Source organism: Taudactylus pleione, unplaced genomic scaffold (genome assembly GCF_031769625.1).
Source record: "Taudactylus pleione unplaced genomic scaffold, aTauple2 ptg000076l, whole genome shotgun sequence".
Classification (NCBI taxonomy): Eukaryota; Metazoa; Chordata; class Amphibia; order Anura; family Myobatrachidae; genus Taudactylus; species Taudactylus pleione.
Genome location: NW_028284478.1, coordinates 385,643 through 402,204, shown reverse-complemented (window position 1 = coordinate 402,204; position 16,562 = coordinate 385,643). Strand labels below are relative to the sequence as shown.

At 39.9% G+C, this 16,562-nt stretch overlaps 2 protein-coding genes across 3 annotated transcripts in view; one reads left to right on the top strand and one right to left on the bottom strand.

The window, feature by feature from the left end:
• LOC148532444 (uncharacterized) overlaps positions 1–16,562 on the top strand; it is a 301,272-nt gene that overhangs the window by 118,729 nt on the left and 165,981 nt on the right. Inside the window, 2 exon segments of the mRNA XM_088467804.1 lie at positions 11,067–11,251; positions 11,583–11,658. Of these exon segments, the coding sequence (XP_088323930.1) occupies positions 11,067–11,251; positions 11,583–11,658 (261 nt within the window).
• LOC148532447 (uncharacterized) overlaps positions 12,574–16,562 on the bottom strand; it is a 35,486-nt gene continuing 31,497 nt past the window's right edge. The window contains exon 7 of one of the 2 annotated variants that reach the window (XM_088467813.1): positions 12,574–15,665. In XM_088467813.1, the coding sequence (XP_088323939.1) occupies positions 14,422–15,665 (1,244 nt within the window). In that variant the 3' untranslated portion in view covers positions 12,574–14,421. The remainder of the gene's footprint in view (positions 15,666–16,562) is intronic. The other variant, XM_088467814.1, reaches the window with a different exon arrangement.

Sequence of the window (16,562 nt, the reverse complement as noted above, 5' to 3'; positions counted from 1 at the left end):
ATAAATACATTATTATACTATTAGATATCAGCACCACTCTCTGCAGTAATAACAGACCACATCATTGTTATATAGGGGATACATATTATGTATATCAGTCATACACAGAGAAGATAAATACATTATTATACTATTAGATATCAGCACCACTCTCTGCAGTAATAACAGACCACGTCATTGTTATATAGGGGATACATTTTATGTATATCAGTCATACACAGAGAAGATAAATACATTATTATACTATTATATATCAGCACCACTCTCTGCAGTAATAACAGACCACGTCATTGTTATATAGGGGATATATTTTATGTATATCAGTCATACACAGAGAAGATAAATACATTATTATACTATTAGATATCAGCACCACTCTCTGCAGTAATAACAGACCACGTCATTGTTATATAGGGGATACATATTATGTATATCAGTCATACACAGAGAAGATAAATACATTATTAGTCTATTAGATATCAGCACCACTCTCTGCAGTAATAACAGACCACGTCATTGTTATATAGGGGATACATTTTATGTATATGAGTCATACACAGAGAAGATAAATACATTATTATACTATTAGATATCAGCACCACTCTCTGCAGTAATAACAGACCACGTCATTGTTATATAGGGGATACATTTTATGTATATCTGTCATACACAGAGAAGATAAATACATTATTATACTATTAGATATCAGCACCACTCTCTGCAGTAATAACAGACCACGTCATTGTTATATAGGGGATACATTATATGTATATCAGTCATACACAGAGAAGATAAATACATTATTATACTATTATATATCAGCACCACTCTCTGCAGTAATAACAGACCACGTCATTATTATATAGGGGGATACATATTATGTATATCAGTCATACACAGAGAAGATAAATACATTATTATACTATTAGATATCAGTACCACTCTCTGCAGTAATAACAGACCACGTCATTATTATATAGGGGATACATATTATGTATATCAGTCATACACAGAGAAGATAAATACATTATTATACTATTAGATATCAGCACCACTCTCTGCAGTAATAACAGACCACGTCATTATTATATAGGGGATACATTTTATGTATATCAGTCATACACAGAGAAGATAAATACAATATTATACTATTATATATCAGCACCACTCTCTGCAGTAATAACAGACCACGTCGTTGTTATATAGGGGGATACATTATATGTATATCAGTCATACACAGAGAAGATAAATACATTATTATACTATTAGATATCAGCACCACTCTCTGCAGTAATAACAGACCACGTCGTTGTTATATAGGGGATATATATTATGTATATCAGTCATACACAGAGAAGATAAATACATTATTATACTATTAGATATCAGCACCACTCTCTGCAGTAATAACAGACCACATCATTGTTATATAGGGGATACATATTATGTATATCAGTCATACACAGAGAAGATAAATACATTATTATACTATTAGATATCAGCACCACTCTCTGCAGTAATAACAGACCACGTCATTGTTATATAGGGGATACATTTTATGTATATCAGTCATACACAGAGAAGATAAATACATTATTATACTATTATATATCAGCACCACTCTCTGCAGTAATAACAGACCACGTCATTGTTATATAGGGGATATATTTTATGTATATCAGTCATACACAGAGAAGATAAATACATTATTATACTATTAGATATCAGCACCACTCTCTGCAGTAATAACAGACCACGTCATTGTTATATAGGGGATACATTTTATGTATATCTGTCATACACAGAGAAGATAAATACATTATTATACTATTAGATATCAGCACCACTCTCTGCAGTAATAACAGACCACGTCATTGTTATATAGGGGATACATTTTATGTATATCAGTCATACACAGAGAAGATAAATACATTATACTATTATATATCAGCACCATTCTCTGCAGTAATAACAGACCACGTCGTTGTTATATAGAGGATACATTATATGTATATCAGTCATACACAGAGAAGATAAATACATTATTATACTATTAGATATCAGTACCACTCTCTGCAGTAATAACAGACCACGTCATTATTATATAGGGGATACATTTTATGTATATCAGTCATACACGGAGAAGATAAATACATTATTATACTATTAGATATCAGTACCACTCTCTGCAGTAATAACAGACCACGTCATTGTTATATAGGGGATACATATTATGTATATCAGTCATACACAGAGAAGATAAATACATTATTATACTATTAGATATCAGTACCACTCTCTGCAGTAATAACAGACCACGTCATTATTATATAGGGGATACATATTATGTATATCAGTCATACACAGAGAAGATAAATACATTATTATACTATTAGATATCAGCACCACTCTCTGCAGTAATAACAGACCACGTCATTATTATATAGGGGATACATATTATGTATATCAGTCATACACAGAGAAGATAAATACATTATTATACTATTATATATCATCACCACTCTCTGCAGTAATAACAGACCACGTCATTGTTATATAGGGGATACATATTATGTATATCAGTCATACACAGAGAAGATAAATACATTATTATACTATTAGATATCAGCACCACTCTCTGCTGTAATAACAGACCACGTCATTATTATATAGGGGATACATATTATGTATATCAGTCATACACAGAGAAGATAAATACATTATTATACTATTAGATATCAGCACCACTCTCTGCAGTAATAACAGACCACGTCATTGTTATATAGAGGATACATTTTATGTATATCAGTCATACACAGAGAAGATAAATACATTATTATACTATTAGATATCAGCACCACTCTCTGCAGTAATAACAGACCACGTCATTGTTATATAGAGGATACATTTTATGTATATCAGTCATACACAGAGAAGATAAATACATTATTATACTATTAGATATCAGCACCACTCTCTGCAGTAATAACAGACCACGTCGTTGTTATATAGAGGATACATTTTATGTATATCAGTCATACACAGAGAAGATAAATACATTATTATACTATTAGATATCAGCACCACTCTCTGCAGTAATAACAGACCACGTCATTGTTATATAGGGGATACATGTTATGTATATCAGTCATACACAGAGAAGATAAATACATTATTATACTATTAGATATCAGCACCACTCTCTGCAGTAATAACAGACCACGTCATTGTTATATAGAGGATACATTTTATGTATATCAGTCATACACAGAGAAGATAAATACATTATTATACTATTAGATATCAGCACCACTCTCTGCAGTAATAACAGACCACGTCGTTGTTATATAGGGGATATATATTATGTATATCAGTCATACACAGAGAAGATAAATACATTATTATACTATTATATATCATCACCACTCTCCGCAGTAATAACAGACCACGTTGTTGTTATATAGGGGATACATTTTATGTATATCAGTCATACACAGAGAAGATAAATACATTATTATACTATTAGATATCGTCACCACTCTCCGCAGTAATAACAGACCACGTCGTTGTTATATAGGGGATACATATTATGTATATCAGTCATACACAGAGAAGATAAATACATTATTATACTATTAGATATCAGCACCACTCTCTGCAGTAATAACAGACCACGTCATTATTATATAGGGGATACATTTTATGTATATCAGTCATACACGGAGAAGATAAATACATTATTATACTATTAGATATCAGCACCACTCTCCGCAGTAATAACAGATCACGTCGTTGTTATATAGGGGATACATTTTATGCAGTTTATTTATAAAATACATTATTATTTGAAAAAAATACATTCTATTAGGGAAACTAATGGGTAGTATCCAGCTTTTGCTGCTTTGGAATGCTGGGTTAATGGTGATGCACTAAGTATTGGTTGGAGGTGGTTAGAAAAACAAAATAAAAATATTCACTTTCTTGCAATTTAATTTAAAAAAAATGCCTTTTTGGGGAGATTATCTTTGGCCTTTTTAGGAGAAATAAGGAAACTAATGATATTTTTTTTTTTTTTTTTAAAACCCATGGTATTGTGTGGGCACTGTATAAATAATACAAAGCAGAGACAATTATTGTCATCACCACTGTAACTCTGTATTATCTAGCAAATGACACCATGGTCAGCCCAACGTCCAGGGTTCCTACTCTATGAAATACTCTGCTTACCCCATTAATATGAAGGTAAGATGTGGTCACCTCCCAGATACAGATGGTAACATCTAGGTAAGGGCTGGCGTGTGAGCCCTCTGTATTCGTTAATGGCATTACTAGTGTCACACAGATGGTACCATGTATAATATGGGTAACACCATCCATAGACATTTCTCTTCTGTTACTGCATAAATAAATACTGACATTGAAATGTAATCACCCCAAATAGTGTCAGAATAGGTTCCGCAGAGAAGGGGGTAAAGGATGGAGCATGTGTGTAATTACAGGAACCATCCCGGGTTAGTGGGTGTTGCAGGGTCTATTTTCCCACCGGTAAGAGGACTAGACTATTGCACATGCTTAGAGGTGGTGCAGGTCAATCCTCAGCCTATGCTGTGTTTGGAACCTATTTTGTACCTTCCAGGCTGTATTACTGCAGAAAAGCACATGTGCAAGGACATGAATAGCAAATATGGAATCCCCCAATGACCCCCATGATGCCTGAATATTTGTGTAAGAAAACCATCCTCACCTGCTCGCACATTTCAACCATTATGGTCTTCATCCAAGGCCTTCCCAATGCTGGTTCAAACGCGTCGGCAGGTGAGGGTGGTTCTCTTTCACAACTAGCTGGCTGGGAAAGGCAGCATAGTATAACTGAAGTCCCGGGATGTAACGGTGCTGGTTTATGTGTTTTCTGCGCTCACAACAGCCTAAATCTGGTAGACTGAGATTCAAAGACTAATTATATGCTGTAATTGTGTTTTGAATATTTTTTGTGCTATTAGTATGATTTTTGTGCTTTTGACAATAAAACGGTAATGCATGAGATGGACTCTATTTTCCTGTTTCAAAAATTGAGATGTCTTGGAGAAACATTTAATGTGTGATGACACATTTTTGGAGTCTTGATCTGAGAGGTGAGTTGGAGCTGGGAAAGTTACATATTATGCATCACTGTCACTCAGAATTTATTTTGTATTATAAGTGGACAATTCTAACATCACTGTCATACACACATTAGTTCTTCAGGAGATTGCCCCCTAGCACCAGCAGGTAGCCACATGCAGCAAGCCTCTGCTGGAAGGCAGGGGAGTAATATCATTTATCAGTAACATGCACACGGTTAGCTGGCCCTGGCTACTGCATCACTGAGGCCGCTCTCTCAGGGCTGGATGATGGAGGACACAATGGAGGCTGTGATGGACACGGTATTTCTACCCATGTACAGTATGAATGGATCACTTTCTGCAAAAATAATCCCAAGGCTTAACAGGTGGCGGCCCCATCACATTACAGCAGCCATCACCTGCTCATACCTCACTCTGCATAAAGGGTCATCCCAAGACTTACAGGGGACGGCCCCATCACATTACAGCAGCCATCACCTGCTCATACCTCACTCTCTGCATAAAGGGTCATCCCAATACTTACAGGGTGCGGCCCCGTCACATTACAGCAGCCATCACCTGCTCATACCTCACTCTCTGCATAAAGGGTCATCCCAATACTTACAGGGTGCGGCCCCGTCACATTACAGCAGCCATCACCTGCTCAGACCTCACTTTTTGAAGATTGGGAGTCTTCCTCATTGGGCTTCTCCCTGAACATGTCAGCTTCACATGACCCCACAGAACAGGGTATCAAGCTATGTCCACTGAGCATAGAGACAGCCAATCCAAAATTGGACAACAGTAACATGAGTTACGTCATATCACACATCTCATTCCATCACACTGATGATGGCAGATTACCTTAGACAAGTGGATACTAAATACTATCCAGCATGGCCTCTATCTACCAGTAATACAGTTCCCATATCAATGATGCCTGGGTGACAATTCATACAGTCATCTATGTGACTATTGGCAGATACTACGATGGTGGAAGGTGGCAGCGGTGTGCGATGGAGGTCAGTACACAGCAGATAGACTTTAGATAGGAAATTGTTTATAAACCGGTAGAAGCAGGTACAGAATAATGAATGGGTAATGCAATACTCAGCAGGTACAGGATACAGTGATAACCAGTTACAACTAGGAGCATGTAAGGGTTATGCTAGTACCTGTAGTGCGCCTATGTTCACACACAGTGGGGCCAGTGGGATGTTGGTATTATACAGAGGTGACAGTGGTATTTGGAGTCTCTGTGGGGCCTCTATATGGTGAGCACTCGGTCACGTCCTATATGCTGAGAGGAGAATGACACGCAGGGAATCAAGCATGCACAGTAGTGCACTTGGCAGGTTGGAGGTAGCTACTTCAGGTCCTAGTGCCCATAGGATAAGGGAGACAGGGTGCAGACCACACTCTCTGTGACATTGGTATCATACAATACAGAAACCAGATGGCTCAGCAGGGAAGAAACTTTAAACAGGTTTTACACCCATAAAGATACAATATGGAGGGTTACAGTACATTACTGCTCTCCCAAATACATAGTTACTTTGTAAACTAGACATCAGAGATTTACCATTCTGTACCAATGCACCCCCATCACAGACACCAACTATGCTGCTACTGGATGGAGCTCCTATACTAATAGGCCATTATAATTATCTGATCAGATGCCCCGTACACATTGTCACAGTGATGGAAGCAGCCATTACTCTGTCAGTAAGGAAGCCAATGCATAGTCTAGCTGACATTCTCACGGCACCTTGAAGTGGGGGTATGGAAATTTCAGTTGAACCCCCCCAAACTTTAGGTATTTTGATAATGGGAATTAGCCTCTGCTTCCTTTTCAATCTCCTTCACCTCTCACTGCCTGTTTTCCTCTCCCACCTCCTTCATCTCTCACTGCCTACTTCCCTCTCACTGCCTACTTCCCTCTCCCACCCCCCTGCTTCTCTCACTGCCTACTTCCCTTTAACACCCCCTGTACCTGACACTACCTGCTTCCCTCTTTCAACCTAACACCTCACAGTGCTCACATTACCTCACCCCAGTACCTCTCAGGCCATCTGCACTGATAGAGACTGGCTGCATCTCTTCCCCATCCCCCTGGCTGGCAGTGGGCTCTCCACGGATGGCTCGGCCCCAAGCAGGGGCATTTCTTTGATCAGCACTGGCTGAGACCAGCTGCTTCGCCCCATCTGGCAGGGAGTGGTCTTTCTGTGGTGGAACGGCACCCAGCAGGAACACACACACATCTTTGATCGACGCTTGGACCGAGTATTGAATCCCCAGCACCAGGGTATGAGGGCAGATGCAGCGACAGTTTAAACATTGTGCTGGCCATGAACCAATCAAAGGTGAGTACCGGCAGCCAATCAGAAGCAGCCGTGCAACTGCTTCTGATTGACTGCTGGACCACAAGCCGTGATTGGCTAGCGGCCAGCGTCGAATTTAAGACAATCGCTGACTTCTCTTTTTAATTGGCTGCCGGTCCACAATTGGTTCACAGCCGGCTACAAGTATACACTGCTGCTGCATCCGCTCTGGCGCTGGATCTGATCCTTCATTAAGCCAGTGCTGATCAGTGGGACACATCTCCAAATAATGCTGCCGCTACAATTTTGGCTCTGGGATTCCATATTTAGTCCCAGCGATGACTGCCAATTGGAACACTGAATGAAGTGGCGGTATGGCATACTACCCTATACTGGCTCACTTTGAGCCCTGCTCATACCTCCTCACAGCATCAGCCTGAATTTATTAGCACCTGGGGTTTATCATACAATTACAGTCAATCTATTTTGATTTTTTTCCAACAGATATTTTTTGGGGAGGAGGGTTCCAGTTAAATACACCTGTTTCTCAGTGTACCCTCAGAGATAGAGCATGTTGAGTTATCCCCAACTGCAGCCATTATGTACAGAACCTCACCATTAGACATCATAGATTACATTAGGGAGGGTGGTGCCAGTTACATAACCCTATTTCTCTCAGAGTATCCTCTTAGAAAGGGCACATGGTAATATATCCAACTGAAGCCATTATGTACAGAATCTCACTCACTCTGATAAGCCAGCTCAGGTTCGGTCTGAGAAATCCCCTCAGGCTCTCCAGGGAAGGTCTCAGGGAGCAACAGAGGTGCTGGAACCCCTCACACAATATAAATGAGAGGCAGATAGATTTAGTTCCAGTCTGATATACTTTTGGCATCTTCCACTAAAGCTGCAATTTATGCATCTATAAGGCCACAAACTACAGCAAGATACAGAGCTGCACATAATGAGCTTATCAGATGGCATTCCCAAATACTGACCTCCTTCTCTACTGCAACTTGTTGTATATTCTCTGGCTTAGACATGGCCTCAGCCACCGTTAGATCATTTGGCTCTGCTCTCTTGCCTTCTCATCAGTGCCGGCTTTACATTCAGCACAGACATTAGATGTGTCACCAATGATATCTCTGGAGTACCGGGCTTTATATTCAGCCACAGACATTAGATGGTCTCACCGATGATATCTCAGCAGTGCCGGATTTACACCTGCAAACACGATTGTAGCATCATTTATGGGGATGTAATGCTGACACTGTAACAATGCTATAGTCACAATATTAGCATGTCAGCATGGCGTGTTACACCTGACCTGGCTGATGTGACCATACATTAGGGTTACGGGAAACCATCGCACCTTGCTGTCATGCCCTGGCCATCACCACACAGGGGTAGACTGAAAATCAGAATAATCATCTATAGCTGGAGACTGCAATATTTTACAGCCATATGAGTTTCTTCCTTCAGGAGATATCATGTTGTGTGAAGCAGCAAATTCATTCATATTATACAAAGCTGATGGTCCAGTGTGGGCAAAAGGGCTCAAATAAGGGGAGACTAAGCCTGTTAGGAGGATGGCGGTGCGCTGGTGCGCAGCGGTTATGGATATAGACACTGTCAGGCATAGAAGTTCAAGCAGCTTACTTTCATGTTGCTGTTGGTTGGTGCATTTTGGTGGAGCTGGGCTGCGATCGTATATCCCTGGGAAGAGCTGTTGTGGCTGCGATGCTGTAGCAGGATGCCGGGTGGTATGGTGCTGGAGGTTGAGTGGAAGTGCACTCGGGACCCGGAGTGGAGACTGCCAGGACAGCAGACCCTACCCCTAGAGACCTGGAAGTTGGGGAGAAAGTGTTCTCAGGACTCCAAGTGGGGGCTGCTGGGATGGCTGATGCTGCCCCTAGAGGCCTGGAAGTCAGGGCAGAAGTACGCTCGGGACTCAGAGCGGGGGCTGCTGGGATGGATGACCCCACTGACGCTGTCCCAGGAGGTGAGGTGCTGCATCTGTCCCAGGATTGGGGATTTTGGGAGCAGGCTGCTAAGCAGGCATGGCAGCGGCTAGCTCCTGGTGGAGAGAATTATAGCCACAACAGTGGTAGAAATGAGCACAGATCAAGGTACGGGGGTCGCAGTTGGTGACCTAGTATGGCAAGTGCTTATAGTTGGAAGCGTTATCCATTTGAGGGAAAGGTTGCAGAAGCAGGGGGAAGAGGGCTGGAGTTAAAAATCAAACTACTGCTGCTCTGCCTCCTAAATCCCCCTTTACCCAGTTTATTTTTAGCAAATGTTCAGTCTCTTCCCAGTAAATTGGATGATATACAAGTGGATCTAGCAAGCAAATTTAAGGAACTGCTCCATCATAATCTTTACTGAGACTTGGTTAAACAGTTTGGTCCCGGATTCTGCTATATGTCTTGTAGATAGGTCATTATTTAGGGCAGACTGGACTGAGCTTCGGGTAAGCTCAGAGGCGGTGGACTCTGTATAGATGTGAACAATAAGTGTTGTTCTAATGCTACGTTTATTGAGTTTCTGTTCAGCAGATTTAGAATTAATTACCTGTTGATTAAATGCAGGCCATTTTATTTGCCCAGGGAATTTGCAATTGTTATAGTGATAGCTGTCTATATTCCCCCACAGGTAAATGTGGGACGCGCACTGGACACTTTATATGTTTTAAAAAAATTGCAATCTACTTATGTAAATGGTATATTTATTGTGGCAGGTGATTTTAACCAGGCGGATTTATAAGTGGTACTGCCAAAGTTTTTTAAGAATGTTATGGTTCCAACACGGGGGCAAATACTTTGGATCAAGTCTATACAAATCTTAAAATGGCCTATGAGACTGTTGTGTGTCCCCATATTGGAAAATTGGACCATGTCTCCTTGTTCATGATACCTTTATATAAGCCCTTGGTCAGACGTGTTAGGCCTATTAGGAGATCTGTTTTAGTTTGGCCAGAGGGAGCAACTGAGAGGTTACAGGACCACCTAACATTTACTAATTGGGAAATGTTAATTGAGGACTCCATGGTAGAAGGGTCTATAAACCTTGATCTTCTGACCATTACGGTCTTGGGCTATATTAGTTGCTGTGTTGAGAGTGTGACATTAAGGAAAACGTTTAGGGTATTCCCAAATGAGTAACCATGGCTAAATAGTGAGGTACGTTCCTTATTTAAAGCTCGGGATAGAGCCTTAAATCTAGTAATAAGGAACTGTATACAAAGGTGAGGTCTGACTTGAGGAGAGGTATTAAAAGGGCCAAAATAGAGTATTCAACTAGGATGGAGAATAAATGTAATCAGTGTAAAGACCCCGAGTATGTGGCAGGGTCTACGTGATATCACTGATTATAAAACCAAAGCGATTGAGTTATGTGGTGTTAGCAGTGCTTTGGTGGAAAACCTGAATATATTTTATTCTAGCTTCGACAAGGAAAATGTGTCCAAAATTATGGTCCCGGAAATTCAACCTAAGGAGTTACCCTTAGTGTTAGATGAATTATTAATACGGAAGTGTTTGCATAGGGTAACCCCGGGTAAAGCTGCAGGTCCAGATGGGATGTTGTAATGAGTTAGGGGAGACTTTTACGTTAATATATAATGTGTCCCTTGCATATTGCCAAGTCCCAAAATGTTTTAAAGAAACAACCATTGTTCCTGTCCCAAAAAAATCTGTGCCTAAATGTCTAAACAACTATCGCCCGATTGCTTTTACTTCCATTGTTATGAAATGTTTTGAGCTTTTAGTGCTGAAACATATTAAATCCCCCTTTGCTGCTGGATTTGATCCTTACCAATTTGGTTATAGGGTAAATCGTTCTACAGATGATGCTGTTTTATCAGTTTTACACACGGTGCAGACTCTCTTAGAGCAGAAGAGGTCTTACTGTATGTTAGAATTTTATTTATTGATTTTAGTTCTGCTTTTAATACTATTATTCTGGCATCTTTGGTCTCAAAGCTTTTTCAGTTAGGTCTAAATGGGCATTTGTGCAATTGGGTTTTGAATTTTTTGACAGATAGGCCCCAAGTGGTTAAGTTAGGGGGATGTGTTTCTGGGGAAGTTTTGTGAAAACCGGTGCCCCACAGGGGTGCGCTTTGAGCCCTATTTACTTATGACTGTTACTTTCAACTTCACAGTCTGTGAAGATTGTGAAGTTTGCTGACGACATTGTCATTGTGGGTCTGATAGGAAATGAGGGGAGGAAGCCTATCGGTATGAGGTGCAAAGATTGCTAGAATGGAGTAAGGATAATTATTTACTCCTAAATACAACAAAAACTAAAGAGATGGTAATTGACTTCAGCAGGATGGATTGTGGACCCAAATTACCAGTGGTTTTGGATGATATGGTCATTGAGGTGGTGGATTCCTTAAGCTTTTATCGGTGTATAATAGAGAGTGTCCTGACCTATGGGATTATTATATGGTGTGGAAATTGTACTGCTGCTGATCGGGGGGCTCCTGAGCGGGTGGTCAAGACTGCAAGCAAAATAATAGGTGTAAAACTGCCCCAAATTCTAGTTCTCTATGAGAGTATTTAAGCAGACTAGAAGCATCTAAGCTGATCCTAGTCATCCCAACTACATGGTTTTTGAAAGATTACCATGAAATGTACTCTTTAGGAGTGTGCGCACACATACAAAGCGGTTATATAATGGCTTCGTTCCATGTCGCTGTTCTCTATTGAACTGTCACAATGCACTGACCTGAGTATTATGGAAATGTTTTACTGGTTTGTTTTATATGCTGAAGTGTTTGTAATTTACATTTCATTGACAATCTAACATGTTTTGTTTTGTTGTTGATGACAATAAAGTGTGTATTGTATTGTATTGTATAACTGCAGGATAGATACAGTATTCATATGAAGAGTATAATAAGAGATACATTGTACAAAACGTTATACTCTGGCTAATATGTCTGTACTGTAAAAGGAATCAGATGATATTCTCTATGAAAAATCTGTGTTGGGATCACCAATGAATGTGATATAGACATAACAGTACAGAGAATAAAACGCTGATAAATATTGAGGAATTTAGAAGAAATAATTTATTATCTCAATATATAACAATATACAAGTCAGAAAGACACGTATATACAGTATATATACATAAATATGAGCAATTAATGGTAGGGCCGTACGGCTCAGAATTTCCTTATTACACACGCTTCATTCTATATCCACATCTCTAATTCTTTCTTTTATTATATCACTGACTGCATATAATCTATGCATGTTACAGCTAACAATAAGTTATATATTATACATGTGCATCAATGACAGACAACCTCTTCTAGTTCTTCCTTGGTGTTAGCAGAACAAGGCAGTGACCCTCCTGATGAGTAGAGGAGACCATTGGGAGAGGCTGAGAGAGGAGGTTACAGAGAGTAGATTGGAGACATGAGGAGATTGGGGACTGTCAGTAGCAATACTGAAATCACCCATGATGATGGTGGAGATGTCTGAGGATAGGAAGTGAGGGAGCCGGGCAGAAATATGTAACAGAAATTGTTGGGGTGGCCCAGGTGGGCGATAGACAGCAACACGCAGAGAAAGGGGTGACAGTCCTGACAGAATGTACAAATGATGTAAATGTGAGTGATGGTACCTGTGGGAGAACTGTGTATGTGATAGATTGGGACAGTAATATTCCAACCCCACCTCCTTTACTAGTACCAGGCCTGGAGGTGTGTGTGATAGTGCTGGTCACTATTTTACTATTACCAGGCCTGGAGGTCCCCGTGTGACAGTGCTGCAGGGGAGGGAGTGTCTGATTGTGTGAGCTATGTTTCTGTTATCACCAGAAGGTTGAGGTTTTTTTAGATAAAGGTCATGGATGGATGTAAATTTGTTGCAGACAGAGCGTGCATTCCATAAGGCACATTATAGTGACTGGGAGGGTGATGGGAGAAACATGATGTTTATGAGGTTTCCTGGATTTATAGTCCATTATGAGTGGGGCCTGGATTTGGAGATATGTTACCAGCTAATAGAAGCAGGAGAGATAATTATAGTTGTAGGAGGTGTATAAAAGATTTTTATGGCGACAGGTTAAGGATGTTTGTCAGTTAATTCAGTGTATATAGATAACAAGAAATCTCATGTGTGTACATAAGAGAAGAGTAGATTCATTTGGTGGCAATGTGTACAGAGGGGTAAGATACAGGGAGAGTGATGGATGTAATAGAGAAGATACCATGGAGTGATAAGAAAAATCTATTTTTTAACACATGTTGATTTTGGATTAAATGTTGAAATTTGTAGGTCAGTACAATACTGTCAAGTTTGATTATTAAATTACCTGATCACAGATGGTTTTCAATGTTTGTTACACTTTTTTTAACTGTTTAGGAGACCCACTTAGTTATTCCACACTTTATGTATTACCACAGTTAGTTGCCCCCTCAGCTAGCTGCCCCCTAAGACTGAATGGTAAGATATAATCTGGCTGATAAGACACAGGCCTACATCTGAGCCAATTGGTCAGTGGAATGAAATGCAGAGTGATGAGAGGACATACATAGCACTGTGTGTGTGTGAGTATATAACAGGCAGTGTGCTACTATAATCTATGCTTCACTGATCCCCATCACACACAGGTAATGACAATTACAGCAACTCATTACATCACATACGTATAACATCAGATGGAAGATGTGATGTACTCCACGATGGACTGACATTGGGAATGTGTCACCACATGGATCTCTTGGCTAAAATTCAAGGAGACTGAGGACTACTTGCTTTTGATTAGCAATACAAAAGACATCTTTCCCTCCCTGTTCCCTTCAGTTGTCCATGACTGCGTAATATATACTTTCTTTTTATTAAGATTGATTGCTGTGTGGAAAATGTACCAATGTTTGTCCACGGATGGCACTGTGTATTGTCCATTCTGCTATTACTGGTACTCAAAACACAATAGATTATCCAAAAGATTTGAAGCATTTGAATTGCTTAAAGTATTCTGTTTTATGTCTTAAGCTCATGTTTTTTATGTATTATTTGATGTGTAACAAGATTTGATTTCTGTGTAAAACATTTCCCACACTCAGAGCATGGAAATGGTTTTTCACCTGTGTGACGTCTCTGATGTTTAATAAGAACTGATTTTCTGGTAAAACATTTCCCACACTCAGAGCATGGAAATGGTTTCTCACCTGTGTGACTTCTCTGATGTATAACAAGTTCTGATTTCTGTGAAAAACATTTCCCACACTCAGAGCATGGAAATGGTTTCTCACCTGTGTGACGTCTCTGATGTGTAACAAGTTCTGATTTCTGTGTAAAGCATTTCCCACAGTCAAAGCATGGAAATGGTTTCTCACCTGTGTGATTTCTCTGATGTCTTACAAGATTTGATTTATGTGTAAAATATTTCCCACAGTCAGAGCATGGAAATGGTTTCTCACTTGTGTGACGTCTCTGATGTCTAAGTAGACTTGATTTTCTTGTAAAACATTTTCCACACTGAGAGCATGAAATTGGTTTCTCACCTGTGTGACTTCCCTGATGTATAACAAGAAGTGATTTTCTGGTAAAACATTTCCCACACTCAGAGCATGGAAATGGTTTCTCACCTGTGTGAATTCTTTGATGTATAACAAGATCTGATTTCTGTGTAAAACATTTTCCACACTCAGAGCATGGAAATGGTTTCTCACCCATGTGACATCTTTGATGTCTAACAAGATATGTTTTGTCTTTGAAACATTTCCCACACTCAGAGCATGGAAACGGTTTGTCACTTGTATGACGTCTCAGATGTATAACAAGAGCTGATTTATAAACAAAACATTTCCCACACACAGAGCATGGAAATGGCCTCTCACCTGTGTGACTTCTCTGATGTGTAACAAGATCTGATTTATAGGTGAAACATTTCCCACACTCAGAGCATGTATGGGGCTTTGTACTGTTCTTAGTTGGTTGATCATTAATGACTTTTGTGTTCTGTTGGGCATCTATAGAACAGGAAAATATTGTATCTACTGCAGGAGATGTAATAAGTATACCAATATCTGAGGTATCAGGAGAACATTCCCCATAATCAGAGGGATCAGATGACACATGTGCACTGTGAGGTGCTGGATGTATTATTGTGGTGTTAGGAGTTTGTCCTAGAGAATCTCGGGTGATGTTGTGATCTTCTATGTCACCATCTGTAGATGAGATGAGATGTCCCTCTGAGATCTTCCTTCTGTTACATCCATCTGCTGGGAATAAAATAAATATATGATAAAAGTAATGTTTCCCTGTAACAGGGATAGCTTTCTAATAGAGACTACGGTGACAGGTCCCCAAATTAGTAACAAATGGGGAAGTTCTGTTGTGTCATGGTACAATGTATAACGGTCACATATTATGCTATGTTATAGTTATCACAGGGGTTACATGTTTATTCTAATACAAAACATAAAGACAATTGTTGTCGGCATTGGCGCCATCACTACAAACCTGGGTACATCTAGCAATCCAAGCACAAGGACGTAAGCAAAAGATTTAAGCTTGCATCCCAGTATCAAGCTTCCTGCAAGTATTTATATTGTATATGCATCAAACACCATTACACTGCTGGTAACATGTGCTCACCTCCCAGATCCAAAGGCTATTGCCTAAACAAGCATAGGCTAGTGAGCCACACACAAAACGGCCTCATATTGGCATGATTGACAGCATTCAGGACTTTAGGTGCAATTTTCAAACAAAATAAAATAGGCCAGTCCTGGATGTTACCCATACGTTACATGGTACCAGCCGCGTGGCAATCGGTTTTTGTTTCACAATGAGCTTCTGTAGCTGGGAGGCGAAGAAGATGTAACTACAAGTTAGTGGTGTATGAAGGATCAGTCATAGAGTAGGAACTAGCAGAAAATTAGGAACTCCTGACGCCGGGCTGCAAGCTTAAATGTTTTGAGCAAAATATGAACAAATCTCTATACTGTCCTTTGCTGGATACACACACAGATTGTCAGCAGAGGTGACAAGCCCCAAAGTGCCAGATGTCCTTGTTCCTCCAAGTGATCGTAGAATTTTTTTGGGCTTCAACACTCCTAGGGATTCCTTCTGTCAGCAACCGCCTGTTACTGACTCCTCCCAATGCCTCCTGGGTG